General features: G+C 32.2%; 2 protein-coding genes across 2 annotated transcripts; both read left to right on the top strand.

Moving 5' to 3' along the window:
• The first annotated feature begins 1,464 nt into the window (after positions 1-1,464).
• LOC134283583 (uncharacterized) lies at positions 1,465-8,581 on the top strand. The gene is made up of 3 exons (XM_062766103.1): positions 1,465-1,669; positions 1,925-2,015; positions 7,316-8,581. The coding sequence occupies exons 1-3, from the start codon at positions 1,585-1,587 to the stop codon at positions 7,626-7,628; spliced, it is 489 nt and encodes a 162-aa protein (XP_062622087.1). The 5' UTR covers positions 1,465-1,584; the 3' UTR covers positions 7,629-8,581.
• Positions 8,582-12,798: 4,217 nt separating this feature from the next.
• LOC134283749 (uncharacterized) lies at positions 12,799-14,549 on the top strand. Its single transcript, XM_062766229.1, has 5 exons — positions 12,799-12,850; positions 13,072-13,152; positions 13,449-13,550; positions 13,826-13,916; positions 14,165-14,549. The coding sequence occupies exons 1-5, from the start codon at positions 12,799-12,801 to the stop codon at positions 14,547-14,549; spliced, it is 711 nt and encodes a 236-aa protein (XP_062622213.1).
• Positions 14,550-15,277: the final 728 nt, after the last annotated feature.

The following is a 15,277-nucleotide window of genomic DNA, read 5'->3' as shown; positions in this document are numbered from 1 at the left end:
TTTGGTGCAAGAGTCTTATTTGATGTCTACCATTTAATTTGATTTAAGTCCCTCCTATTAGATCCCTCGTTTTGTCTGTATTTGAATTCGTGGTACTTGTAATAGGTTTAATAGGCTAAATAGACGAATCTTTCACATTAGACACGTCTTTTCTTGTGAGGATAATTTAGTTCAAAATGAATACTTAAAAAATATTGTAAACGGCCCGATCTTTCAATTTGCCGACAGAACATTTCCATTATGAATTCTGTCAAAGCAAAATATCAGACCAAATGTTGGGCTAAAAATTAAAAAGGAAGACTTTAACACTTCGTCATAATTGATTTAGTGTGTATAATGATAAAGTAAAGATTTGTACTAGAAAATTAAAAGGCGATTTGCTAACCATCTATCCTTCCGTTTTCTCGGAAGGGGTGAGAAATTAGAAACTTAAGACTACATGAACAATGTAGACAAGACTTGAAACTATGTCGTCTTTGTTTGAAAGGAGCATCTATATACAGTGTAACTGTATTTTGGTAAATTTTTACATCTGGAAATCTAACATATACTCACAGTTCACTTTCCAAGGAATTCTCTAAAATAGCATTTTTGTATCTAATACTTTTAATATACCAGTCAACCAATGTGAATTCGGTCTACCCTTCCTTAACTGGATTCCTAAACTCCCTAAAAATCCTTCCAAACAAAGACATATTGCTGGGTCCAAAAAATGCTCTACCAAGCCCCCATTTTTACTCCTTACAAGAACTGAGTTGCTCTAAAGGTGAAATTTCAGACGTACTGTGCTATGTCATAATGTAGAAGTGGTGTAAATCAGGTAAGCGTCCTCAAAAACTGCAAAGAACTTTTAGAATGTTAAAACTCAAAATTTTGAATGTGTATAACATTAAATCGCACGACTTTTAATACTTTATACAACAATTCCTAAATAAAATCTCGACATTCTGGTATCATAGAGACAACTGTTTCTTCAATAAAAACGGAGCTCAGAAATTTTCAATCTTGTGATTGGTCATCAGCAAAAGGCCTAATTTTTTCTTTAAAACAAAAGTCCTAGCTGGAGGATGTGAACTAGCAAACATTCATGCTGCTCTTAATTAATTGAGTTTTTCAAAGTGCATGTCTTTTCTGCCAATACACGGTTCGACTTTGAAAGTCTGTCTTGGAATATACAGTAATTGCTACGTCGACTAATTTTATTCCTTGAAATACAAGTATGTTTAAGACGACCATTTGGGAAAACCCTGAGGCGATTTGTTTTTAGTTCTTTAATTGTACTCTCTCGATCGAGTTATGTCATCGAAATGTTGATTCAAAGGAGAGAATCATAAATATTACAGATGTAATATAATATTTGGTATACCTTATATAAATACGGTAACAAATAAATTCGGTCGACATGGTAAACAGTGAATTTATGTAGCCAATTAAGATTAAGTAAAAGAAGGAGAATTGCATAGTAACATGATCATATTTAATAGGAAAGAATGCAAAAATTAAAACGTGACAAGAAATGAAAATACAAGAGGAAGTATGAACAGAGCGGGTTTAGTTTAGATTTATTTAACTACAGCTGTGAACATGTCTAATGAGACAGAGGATAAAACTAAACAAAATAATGAACGTGATATGGGTAGCAAAGACTTTATTGTACCCACTGAATTTGGTAAGTATTTTACTTATGTATTTTAAATTTATAAAAATCAAGATACTGAGCTTCAAAGCCTTGTAATGAAATTTTTTTCATTCTTTCAATTAAATTTTGTATGAAGTTGATCATTTCTATTCTTACCATAACTAATAAAAAATGTAAAAAAAAAAAAAATAAGGATGATTATTTATTTTTATGAAATAAACAACAATTCTGTATAAATGTTCCTGTTATGTAATATAATAACACATATCTGTAACTTTTTTTCAGGTGCCGGGTTGATAACAACTATATGTCTGTCTGCACTTGTAATGGTTAACCTTATCTTTACTTTCTTCTTCTACCGCGCTTGGAAGAAAAGGTAAATATTTCACATAACTTGAAAATAAGCGTAACCAAAATGAAATATATTAGAGATAACATACAGTATTCATACTCAAAAGTCCATTCAAATAATTCAAATCAGGAGCATAGCAAACACGGACCTCCAAAACATCAGAGGTAAATAATCATTTGGACAAAACACTTGTAGTTTACAATCATTTATGATTCACCTTAACAATGCAGTCTCAGTACTTAAAGTTTTTTTCCAAAGTTCTGCACTATAAATGAAAGATGAAAACTAAGACTAAAAAAAGTTAAAAGTATAAAATAGGAGCTGAAGTTCATTCTTTTATCTGATATTGAGTTTTTGAATTAAGTGCATGCCTTTTTATTTTAGTGCCGTAATGTAAATTAGTCTAGCATATGAAATAAAGTGATATTTTTGAGCATGATTCCGAAAATTTCTCTCATTAAATTTGACAATTATTTATTCTTGATACTCAGTATTTTCAGTTTTGATTTGTGTTTTATTGAATCTTTTACTACTTTTTAATTGCTTCAATACGTTTCGATGCGACCTACACAAACAATAAAAAGGTCAAATAATAACAAAAAATATAAATAAATAAATAAATAAAAATAAAAAAAACATCTTGTAGATGTGCAGTAAGTTTTCTTTCGAATTTTTATTTTCACACCGAGGGCAAACCGGGTATATTAAAAATTAGTTTTTTTAAATACAAAAGTCTGGTTTCCAGAGCTCCTCCTACATTTTGCGCAATAACATAATAATCTTTTGAAAGATGATTGGTGATGTCATGGATATATAAATAAGATTTCAGAATTTGAATTTCTAATTTCATCCAGGGGGTCAATAATGATGTTTTTCTACTAAGGGTTGGTTCCCAGCTCCTCTAACATTTTATGCAGTAACCTTATAATTATTTATTTGGAAGTTGATTGGTTTGTCATAAGCAAAAAAGATATCTGAATTATCATTTTTTCCCGGGGATGTCAAATGGGGGTCGAAAAATGTTTTCTCATTGTTTTAACCAAAAAATTCTGGTTCCAAGAACTCCGCCAACATTTTAATGTAGCTTATTCATTTTTGGGAAAGGATAAGAGATGTGTGTATTTGGTTTCGGAATTTTCATATTCACCATTGGGATGGATATGGAGATAACAAACAGTATTCAATATCAAAGTCCATAAAACAATACAAAATAGGAGCAGAGCAAACACGGACATCCGAAACATCAGAGGTGGGAGCAGGTGCCATGGAGGAGTGAGCATCCCTTGCTGACCGGTCACACTCGCCGTGTGCTCATTGTCATGATCGTGAAATAACAGAAAAATCCGTCGTCAATTCAGTGTATGAATAATGGACGAACAATTGGTATGAAAAACGTCAGTCAGCATTTGACTCAATGATAAATTGTATTTGCTGACAAGGTCATTGTATCGACCATAGAACTTGCGAAATGATGACTTTAAAAGAGACTGCTGATATTCTTGTTTCATGAACTTGCTTTTCAATAATTTACCCCGTTTTAGAAGTTGTTCGTACGTAGAGCATGCTCTTGCGTATCGAATCAACTGAGATATATACACTCCGTATACAGGTGATGAAGGTATATTGCTGCATAAGTAAGGGAAGTTGACGATAGAAAAGTTAAAGTCATCACGTTTATCATATAACTTGGTTGTTAGGTTACCATTAACGTCTTTTTCAAGTAAAATATCCAAGTATGAAACAGATGTGTCAGACTCTGTGGTATCTTTTATCTCAAGCTCTCCTGGATATATCGTATCGACGTAGGAATGGAAATTACCATTGTTAATTGACAATATACGTCGTCGATATATCTGAAGGTCGAGTTGAAGGCCACAGCAAAAGTCAAAAACTGCTCCCCCCCCTTAGAAAAAAATAATAATCTGGTTCTAAAAACTCAACCTATATATGATTTTGAGGTAATATCTAATCATCGGATATCTCGAAGCTTTTGTTATTGGTCTCAAGTAATTCGAGATAACGAGTGTTGATTGTGTCTATTTCCAGCTATTATGGCAACACGGTTTTAGGAAATCAAAAACAGATAAAAAGGATTATATATAGCCTAGTATAGCCTATTTGTGCTGTCTTACTAGAATCTCATTAAAACGGTAGGAAGAGCAATATTTTGTAAGAACAGGTTTTTCGTCTTAACTTTGTATCAAACTTCCAAATTATTTTCCACTGCTTTTTCCCAGTGGTTCTTGAGAAGATTCATACACGTTCGTATGTAAAACTTTGTTTGCTCTTGTGGCAATACTCTAGCCCACTGGGTCATGGTTACTAAAAGTACACTGTGTTATGAAGCTTTCACAACAGACTATTCCAAGATTATTTTTCTCTTTTAAAGTTAACCTTAATTATTTTTGCAAAACACACATGCCAAAAGGTTAAACAATCAAAACGTCATTCAAAGGATTTCTATTCATTTTTCTATTTTTTCTCCATAAAGGAGGACTTTACTCTTCATTAGAAGAAAATAAGATTCCTTTTCCCCCAGGATACGTTTGAGGCCATTTTTGGTGATATCATTCATTGGAAATTATTAGGTGATATCACTTGTTCGGACTTCATGGGTGATATCACTTATTCGAATAAGGGATATCACCTATTTGAATAGGCGATATCACCTATTTAATTTGAATTAGTGATATTACAAATTTGAATAGGTGACATTTACAAAAATATTTGTGACATGACCCGGCGAGTTTTCCTTTGATGTCAACCGTACAATAACTGCGATACGGAACACTTTTTCGAGGGCGTTTCTCATGCAAATGAGCAGAAACTGTACAATAACTTCGATAGAAAACATTTTATTTTTAGCGATGACTGAAAGCTGTATCCGTATCTTAAATGAGACAGACACGAGAATCAATCAAAAGGCATAACATTATTATTATGTTATTACATGTATTTGATGAAAAATTGAGGTAAATTTAGAATATAATTTTACAAAGTATAATTACCTATGGTGGGAAAAGAAAGGAGGGAGTGAAGCAGTTCACATTTCACAGTTCGCGATTTTCTTTGACCAAAAAAAGGAAAATCGTATTTTGTGGGGGTAGAATCATAATCAGCTCTGACACTATGTGTGATCGTTATATATTGATTATGAACAATTATAAAGGATATCCAAGTTTGGCAAATATAGATCTAATTTAAGAGGGCCAAAACGAAAAATCAAAGGGGGCTATTCAGCACTTGACTTGCCTTGGTTACGCTTACATTTTTTTCAAACACGAAGGTAATATATGCTCCCTTTTTTCATCTGTGCATTTCAGATTAGAGCCAGTAATATTGTAATATGACGACTGGTGGATGGTATTGTAGGATATTTCTCTCAGAATATAATCCCCTAAACCTTTTTTTGCTTCATTTTCATATGTTTCTTATGTATCAAAATGTTTTACACATTTTTCCTTTGCAAGAGGAACAGAGGAAAAAACCTACGCAGTCAAATATAAATTAATTTTCTGGAAAAAAAACATTATACATTTACCGGGGCATATCACCTCCCATTTTTAAAATTATTTAAATTTATAGATACCTTCGCCTCCACCTTACTCGGCATTTCAGTTGCGACTGATAAAAATGGGGTGCGAAATTTCACTTTCTGAAAAATCATCTGATTGGCTATAGAATGACCCAAATACACATATAAATTAGTGAGGTCATAAGAAAAGTCATGTCACAAGTCATTTAGAATACTCGTTTCCTATTGTTTCGGAGATACAGGGCGGGGCGCGGTTCGAGCTGTCGCTCTCGCCTCAAGTCCAGTCCTGTATCTCCGATACAGTAGGAATTTCGTACTCTAAATAATACATAATGAAAGGTCCCCATTTCGGGAAACTAGTCGCGCCCAGTCTGCATATGGCACTCACAGCCTGTGACAATCACTGATCACTGGTTTTCAGGTGTCAGACAATAGGTTTGATTTGTGTTACGCCAAGACTAAGAAGTGTTTAAAAACAAAAGAAAATATTTTGACTTAGGTCTTTCATCCTTAAAAATTATTTAAAACTCTGGTCAGACCCTTATTCATGGGAATACTCTTTGAGTGAAATGTGAGCCAAACTGAGCCATAAGGAGTCAAAGTGTGCTTTGTACAAAGACTTTACACAGAAACGTGTTTTGACATCAATATCTATGATTATCTGTCTCTGAACACCCTCAAGCCTTTGGTACTTTATGGATATCGTTTGAGCCATATAAAGTCAATGGGAGAGAATACTAGTAAATACTCGATATCTGAATAATGTTTTCTCATGAAAAGACGTTTGTTTTCTTACCTTGACCATTGAACTAGAAATTGTTCAAAATCTCTTTTATATTCAATGGTACTCTCTATTCATGAGTTTGAGCCAGACTGTCCATCCTCTACCCAAAGGTGAAACGTAGGCCAGAGAGGGTGAAGTGAAGAAATATACACCAGACAAAGATTGTTATAATTTATATTTTTAGAGGAGGAGGGTGAAGCTGACTGTAAAGCAATACTTACATACAGCTAAATTGTTCCTTTTAAAAAAAAATGCAATAGTAATGCTTTTACCCCATCCCCTATTTCATGGATAAGATTTTCAACAAATTCTGCTTCATATGAATACAAAAATAGGTCTGCTTATAACGGGGCGCAATTGGTACCCAGGGCAATTCCAACAGACCTGGTCTCCGAAAACAACATAGATACATGTACTGTCAATCAGAAACTCAATCATCTTTTTTTATGTCAACTTCAGAGTAATTGTATGTACAATCAGAATGTTTTTAACAAAATAATTATGCAAATGACCAATGACAAGGTAAGTAAAATTACGAGTTTCATTTTTATTGAAAAGGCAGCTGTCAATGATATCAAAAAAATTGGACTTTAATTTATCATGGAGAATGCATATGTTTGTGTATTAAGTTGAAAAGTCGTTTAAAAAGTTTTTTTAAAAGCTGTTGATTTTGGTAAAATCCTGTGATTTCAAATTGTCCAAAAGTTCTTTTGTAAGGAATATACTTTTATGTGGATTATTTGATAATTTATATCATGGTTCTTCATTACTCAAGTAGCTTAAATGAAGATGTAAACACTTTTAAGTGTGGGTATTACTGTCATATTAATAAGTTTTAATGATTTCAAAACTTTTACATGAAGAGAGATAAATGTAATTTTTGTAGGCATTTCCTACATTGGAGTTAGACATTTATAATTAAAACCAACGTTTATTTGCTTTTGTCCAGTACATATAAGCATTTAGGCAAAGCCAATATTAAATCAACTATTTCTTTCTGTACAGACAGGAAGTGCGTCGAAGACAAAGCACGATTGAAATGAACACCAATAATTCATACAGTGCACTCGAGCGCATGACTAGGCATGTTTACTCCGACGTCCGGGATTCACGTATAAGCTTTCAGTCCGATAGATACGCAACAATCCAATCTGTAACGAAAGCAAAGGAAACGGAAATTTCTAAAGAAAGTGTGCCACCGCTCAGAGCCATTAAAAGAGACAGATTGAAAACCCTAACGACACTATTTTCATTGCACTCGAATGATGTTAATCGCACAGTTTCCAGATTGAAAGCCATTGAAACAGGTGTCCGATGAGTTTCGATGGTTATTATTATACTTTATATGACTAAGCATATCCTGAATATAGTGAATAAAAGACATTTGTTGAGTGATTTACAGTTTCTTTGACCGATATTTTGATTTGGGAATAGTGCATTTGTAATTTTTGTGCACGACTCTATCATCAAATGAAATAGGACATAGGGTTATTCTTAAAATTTCAATATTTTTTAAAAGTATATTTTAAAACCTTATTTTAGAAGACTTGTAATCTTCATTATCTTGCTTGGGGTGAGGATACAGGCATTAAGCCTAATATTTCAAATTACATGAATACTTGACGTCAAATTTATATTCTTCATATTGTATGGCTGAACAAGTATCAGTTTTACTCAATATTTTTGTGATCAAACGAGGAAATTCATGCCTTCATTGTGATGTTAGATTTTTTTCAAGTGTCAGACAATAAGTTATTTATATAAAGTTGATGTTTCACAGCTGGGACTACATTTTCAAAAAACAAGATATATTAAGAGGAAAAAGATTTTCAAAGAAAAATGCCATGCTCTTCTAAGTTGACAGTACACATAATCTGAACGAAAAATGTTATCTGTCGTATGAAAATAAAAAATAGGACCGCCAAAAAGAACACTGATTTTAAAGTAATCTATGCTCTTTTGTACTTGACTTCACGATCACATTTATCTATCTCTTTTGAGCTGCAATTAAGATTGATTGTACATGTATATTGTTTAACGTCCCTCTCGAGAATTTTTCACTCATATGGAGACGTGATCTGCAATTAAGAGTTAAATGCAATTAAGAGTTAAATATTGACACGCAGAATATTTTCTTTCTCTATTTTGTAAGCAACATAAGTATCTTCTTAACTACTTTGACTGTCCTTTATAAGCTGTCTGTATAAAAACTTTCTTAAGAAGTGTCAATTTTATTCTTTTCTCAAATATTAATAATACAAAATTTCATGTTTTCGCAATCATTATATTTAAATAATTAAGTATTAAAGTAATAAAAAGTCATCAACAATTTTCCCCTTTTTGATATTTTTTTTCATAAACCATACATGTAGGATATACAGGCGTTTCATTAACAAGTATGATTAATATATAATACTTATATCGAAAAAGTATCAAATTAAAACACGATATTTAATGTTCTGTTTTTCCTGTTCAAGTCATGTCAAGTTCTGTAACAACAAATTACTCCAGTCCTGTTTGTTTGTCATCCTTGCCCACGGCTAAAATAGTAAAGTACTTAGAAAAATACTCATCGCTAAGAAGTCAATTGGAAAATTTCAACTAAATACCCGGTAGTATCAAAGAAAGCGCGATTAATTAATTTCATATACCTTTGACAGAATCATACAGAATGTAACATCAAACCATTATAGATGAAGTCTAACTGTAAAACATCAACTTTGAAAACTTACAATAATGATTTTAAAGAACATGTACCTTTGACATGAGATATGTTATACATATAATGGTTATGTCTCGAAATGAAGTTAGATATTAAGTTTACTACATAAAAAATGTGACCTTAATTTGTGCGAAAAACCTTATGTGCGGATCTGTATTGTTCATGTAGAGCAAGGTCCCTTCGTGAAATTTCTATATTTTTATACATCTATGCTATTCACATGTGTATTTATAAATTTATAAAAATTGGGTCATTGAAAAATTATCCGAAATGATAATTTCCTCTGGTACAAGTCACTAAACGAAAAAAAAGGTCAATTTACTAAATTTTGTTGTTTTTCACATTAGAAACCAAAGAAAAAATAAAATCTAGTATTTTTTGGGTGGGGGACTTAAATCAAGAAGTCAAATCATTTCGCATATTTTTTCTTCATTAAGCTCAATTTTGATGGATTTTTTTTCATTCCAAAACAATAAATTAAAATGTTTTTGGAAATAGAGATACGTAGATAATTTTTACAATATACTGTATACATCCTTTTTTTCAAAGAATTGTGTGCACGTTTTATGTTGATAATAATTTTTTCAATATTTAAGTATTCTTGAGTATTACATTTTGAAATGCACCTAATACATAACATTATGATCATTTTTAAAAAAAAATATCTTTTTCATCCACATGCGAGGGTCATTCAAAAACTTCGTAGACTTTTGTCATAACTTTTTTTATTTAATGTCATATTCAACCAAATTTAGTATATATATTTTAACAACAGATTCAAATATTTTGAGCGAAGAAATTGGAATTTATCGTGATTTATATTAAAATTATCAAAGATATAAGACAGCAAAAATGAAGTCACGGAGCAGGGTCAAAAATGAGTTATTGACTAATTATACACTTTTCATATCTATAGCCATAACTCTTTAAAATTGCCTTAAACGAAATAAAATTTAAATGCTTAAATTTAGTATTGTTTTATTATTTCAGAAGCTAAATGTTAAAGCAATATATTGCTTTGTTTAAAAGATATCAATTTCTAAAGACAGATAGTCTTGATTAAAAAAAGAGCAAAATATCATCACGTCGAAGGACGTCACGGAGCAGCGAGTAGCAATAAAAATTTGCTAAAACAAACTCCGAAAATGCTGAAGGAACCAGGAAAAATATATATAAAATGAACCGTGTATTTGTTTATATTGGAAAAGACAATTTTTGAGGGATAAGGACTTTGAATTCGACGATGGACAGTCTGCAAAGAAACATATTTTAGTTCAAAATCTCGTCAAAAGAGTTAGTAACGTCATGAAACGTGATGTGCACTTCACTGTTGCAAAACTTGTGAAACCAGAGTTACGCGGTAAAGAATTTAAAAACATTGACAATCTTACTTAAGGTACTCGAATTATTGTTAGCACACTAGGTGTCAAGTGTTATGGATGTGTTTTAATGAATGAGGAATACGATACTAACGATGTATAAAATGAAAAGGCAGAGTGAGTTTGAGAAACTTTCTCGACGTTGTTTTTGACGTTACAATGTTTTAACCGTGCTCCGTGGTCACAATACACATTGCTTTTAAAATTGGCTAACATGAGTTCCATTTAATCAAATAGAATGAAACTTCACACATCTATAAAATACATGTTTTACATATAAAAAACCTTCTGATATTTAACTTTGTAAAAATAATGTGACGATGAGGAACATTGTCTACGTATTTTTTGAATGACGCTCGTACATACATGACCGATGTCTTATTAACTCATATTATTATCTTTTTAAAAAACGTGTTTTTTCGTGCATTTTAAATTAATTTATATTTAACCTTATCACAGCCACATATTCCCAACAAAAAGTCCTTACGTCGCGGGTTCGTCCCACTGTGGGACATGTAGACCGGTCCTTCGGATGAGGCAGTATAAACCGAGACCCCGTGTCTCAGTAGTTCCTGGCACGAAAAAGAAAGCTCTCTGCCCAATGGTCATGAGTGCTGAGTACAGGACAAAATTTGTAGCTCTCCATCGGCAAGTGGTGGCGTCTCCATGAGTGAAAATTTCTCGAGAGGGACGTTACACAACAATCAATTATTCAATCCCAACAAAAATCTACTGCATTTTTTTAGGAAGTTGAAAGGTAATATACAAACTGTCTATACTTTCGATTAACTAAATCATAGGTGAATAAAGAATTTTTTAACAATATGTTATGGCTTCAGCAGGCAAAGCTAAATTGTAACAATATTGCCTTTGTTTGAAAGACTCACTATTTCAAATGCATTTTAGAAGACCTTGGTTTTAATTCTTGGTTTGAAAGAAAAAGATCTCATAGTTCAATTTCAAAGGAGAAAAAAATCTAACATTCCAGTCACCAGGTGAGTTTTATCTCCCCAACTTATACTGGATAGATTAACATAAATTCTGTTCACTTTTAAGTTTCATTCTTATGATGAATTGCAAACAAATCAGTCTTAATAAAATCATAATATTATGAACAAAGTCTTCAAAATACGGATAAGACATAGCTATAGCCCACGCCAAAAAATTAACGGAAATGAGTACGTATATAATTTAACTTCAACCAGACAAGCTTTTTTGGAAAAAAAAATCAATTGCTTGCATCACAAAATACGTATATACGATGTGCGCTTTGAATTTTATTTAACACGGAACAATTTACTAGTAGTCTGTGCTTAGTATTGTGTCTTTGGTTGTTAAAATTGAAATGATTTACTGTTCATAAATTTCCAACTTTCATGGTCAATCAAAAATTTGAAATTTATTCATACATGTTTGCTTAAAGTACGGTAATTGATTGATTGAATGTATGTTATTTTACGTCCCTTTCGAGAATTTTTCGCTCATGTAGAGACGTTACCATATACCGGAGAAGAGCTTCAAATTCTGACCTTTACTCGACAATGAGGGCCATTAAGCAGTGAGGGATCTTTTTCGTGCCAACGCCTGTCATAACCCGGGACCTCGGTTTTTAATGTCTCATTCGAAGGACTCACAACTTGCACTTCAAGTGCTGAGCACATCAAAGTGTGGTAATTAACAGTGTATATGATTTATGTAATTTGCATATCCAATCCCTGATAAAATAAGAATATTTTCCTTGTATTGAAAAATAAATGTTTTTAGTATAAATAATATATATTTCCTACTTAAATTAATGGCATGTAGTTCCTGGAACCGGGTATTTATTTAAATGACGAGAAGATTCACCAGAATGTATCATGCTGGTCTTTTGGACATATATAGATTTCTTTCACACGGAGATCCATACCTTGCATTCATTGCTTTTAATGATGTTGCTCTGGAATGGTAAGTTTCATGGTTACAATTTAGCATTACTGTTTCCAGTTTTATTCCGGCACTATTACATTTAAAAACGGATTTTGAAAGATACACAGAGCAACTCGTAAAATTTTGTAAAAGAAATAGATGAGATGTAATTTTAGCGATTTTATTAATTTTTAGCGATTTTAATTTTAGCGAACTTGGCACCCTCGTATTTTACAAATCTGTTAAATTAAAACGGCTTTTGAAACATACACTAAATAAATAGTAAAATTTGGTTAATGAATGATAAATATTTTAATCGTCGTTTAGGATTGCATGCTGAGAAAGATGATGGATACTCTCCTTGGTCTTCATGGAGCTGCTGTTATGAGGATGATTTGTACAGAGCAAGGGACTGTTTGACGAGCTGCACAGACGCAAAACTCTTCGATAGAAAGCCTTGTGAAATACATAACTGCGGTATGACAAATAATATTTATACTGAAATTGTATTGTCTATCGCCTTGGTTGTGCGTTGTGGATGTTTAATACATACTTTGATTATTGTTTATATACATACGTATAGATAGCTTGTAATCTTAACTGTTATCACGCTTTTTCTGAAAAAAGACATGTATTATTATTAGGGACCCTTTTTACTTTTTAAACCATTAATTTGTAACAAATATGAATTTAAGTATTACGTAAAATTGTACTTGTTTTTCGTTTTCAAATAAATGACTCTACATATATAGGAGAGCAAAATTTGAAGTCTTCGGAAGCAAAACCAAATACAACAGGTTCCACAAAAACTCCATCCACAGTCGCTGTATTTGGTACGTATCTCAGCAATGAAATACTCAAACAATGGATAAGACCTTGAAAGTATTAAAGACAACTCGACAAAATTCGTATGTGTATACTCATTTATTTGTATTATTCACTTGTGACAAACATGTATGGAATTAATTACTAATTTCCTTTTAATAAAAACATTAAGTTGCAGCATTACAAAGAATCTATAAAAAGATACGGAAATTTCATTTGATACTGAGGATCGTAAAGAGTCATTCGTATAGCAAATTGCCAATAATCATACTACTATAATTAGGAAATTTATTTTTTTTTTCAGAGCAAACTTCTTTAGAGAACCTGTTTTACACGCATGATGACAAAAGAAGATATAACCATCTTGATGTTGGCACTGTTGAATTTGCATCATCATCTACATTTGGTGAGTCACCTAGCAAATATATACAACACCATCTAATTGAATAAAATCAAAATAAACTGTGTACACTGTAAAATCACTTTTTGAGGTGTTAAAATATCATGATTTTGTGTTTTAATGACACCTTAGAAAATATATCCTCCACGAAGTTATATTTGTTATCTTTTAAAACCTCCACAAATTTAAAAATCAAATCCCCACGAACCATAACTCCAAAACCTCCAAAATTTGACCCTGCGAAAATAAATACATGTATCACTTTATTTACTTTCTTAAAGGTATTGGAATGATAACAACGCTTTGTGTATCCGTGCTGGTGATTGCTAATTTTGTCTTCACATTGTTCTTCTACCGCGCTTGGAAGAAAAAGTATTCAATTAATTGTTTATGTATTACTATATCTTTACATTATCTATTTAAAGTAAATATTTTATATACAAAATGTGTAGCGATCGAAACCTTTATTTCAATATAAAACTGACAATTTCTCCTAATTGACCATACCGACTTTTTTTAAAGAAAAGTATAACATAGTTGATAATATATTATACGTGTATTATAAATAAAATCTTGAAGTGATGATCAAGGGATAACGAAGTTTATTTATTATAACATAGACAAAAAATACGTCGCAGACAAAGTGGCATTGAAAGAAAACGTACATACAATGTGTTGGAGCAGTCTAGAAAGTCGAATCAACACCTGTACAACAACAACATGCCAGAAAATATATCTAGAAGATCAACAGACGACATCTACTCTAACGTCACAGAATCTATGTCGCTGTCCTCCTCCTGCCGATCTGATACTTACATGACAATTGAATCCAAAGACAGGAATACGTACACGGACATCAATTTCTCTGACAGCTTTGTACCACCACTCAGAAAGGAGAAGAGGGACAATCTCAAAACTCTGACGACGTTATTTGAAACACATACCCCTGAAGTTCTACGCACCATTTCAAAATTAAAAACTGTAAAAGTTGTTAGTGAGCCATGAATTCTTTTACCTATCTTTTATGATTCTTTTTGTACATGTATATAAATAGGTACACATGCATGAAGCAAAGGGTCGGTATCTTCGATAAATGTTTGAAAGGTTGAACGCTTTCAATCCCATAGAACTTGTCCCGAGTTATCGAAGAACAATTCATTCTTTCTAGAGACCAGCGTAAGCTCTAGAGTCGTGAAGTAAGGAGTTGATCCTTACTTCGAAGGTTTGAATCCCACGAAAAAGATACTTCCCTGCTCAATAGCCCTGGGACCGAGTACATGTCAAATTTGCACCTCACCATTGACAGGTGGTGACGTCTCCATAGGAGTGGAAAATCGTCGAAAGAGACATGAAACAACAAAACAAATTGAACAAGGCTTGGTGGTTTCCTTAATAATCTGTATTAACACTCTTAATGCAGATGCATCGGAAAAGGTCCACCATAAACAGATTTCTTTTACTTATCAAGAGGTGCAAGAAACTTTCTAATTTTGACATGCTTCATAATCCATTTTCTGTTATTTGAATTTTCAAATATGTCTGTTATCAAAATACATTTGACTTCTTTTGATTCAAATTGTTCATTTTAATGTTTATCATATTCAGGTTATAACATGACGTTAAATTAAACGCTTGTAAATGATATTTGTCAGAAAGTATTCCTTTCAGACAGGCCCTCGAGTAATTTTGTTCTTATTGCAAATTTGAGAAAAGAGGTAACTTACTCACGCAAT

The sequence above is a fragment of the Saccostrea cucullata genome, unplaced genomic scaffold (assembly GCF_032062105.1).
Source record: "Saccostrea cucullata isolate Sc308-1 unplaced genomic scaffold, CSIRO_AGI_Scuc_v1 ctg146, whole genome shotgun sequence".
Lineage (NCBI taxonomy): Eukaryota > Metazoa > Mollusca > Bivalvia > Ostreida > Ostreidae > Saccostrea > Saccostrea cuccullata.
Note: the sequence above shows the minus strand (reverse complement) of the source record. Positions and strands in the feature narration are given on the sequence as shown.

Coding starts and splice junctions, on each gene's coding strand:
- LOC134283583 (XM_062766103.1), top strand. CDS start 1,585: ATGTCTAATGAGACAGAGGATAAAACTAAACAAAATAATGAACGTGAT. Junction 1,670..1,924: donor TATTGTACCCACTGAATTTG/GTAAGTATTTTA, acceptor ACTTTTTTTCAG/GTGCCGGGTTGATAACAACT. Junction 2,016..7,315: donor TACCGCGCTTGGAAGAAAAG/GTAAATATTTCA, acceptor CTTTCTGTACAG/ACAGGAAGTGCGTCGAAGAC.
- LOC134283749 (XM_062766229.1), top strand. CDS start 12,799: ATGACAAATAATATTTATACTGAAATTGTATTGTCTATCGCCTTGGTT. Junction 12,851..13,071: donor GTCTATCGCCTTGGTTGTGC/GTTGTGGATGTT, acceptor CTACATATATAG/GAGAGCAAAATTTGAAGTCT. Junction 13,551..13,825: donor TGCATCATCATCTACATTTG/GTGAGTCACCTA, acceptor ACTTTCTTAAAG/GTATTGGAATGATAACAACG.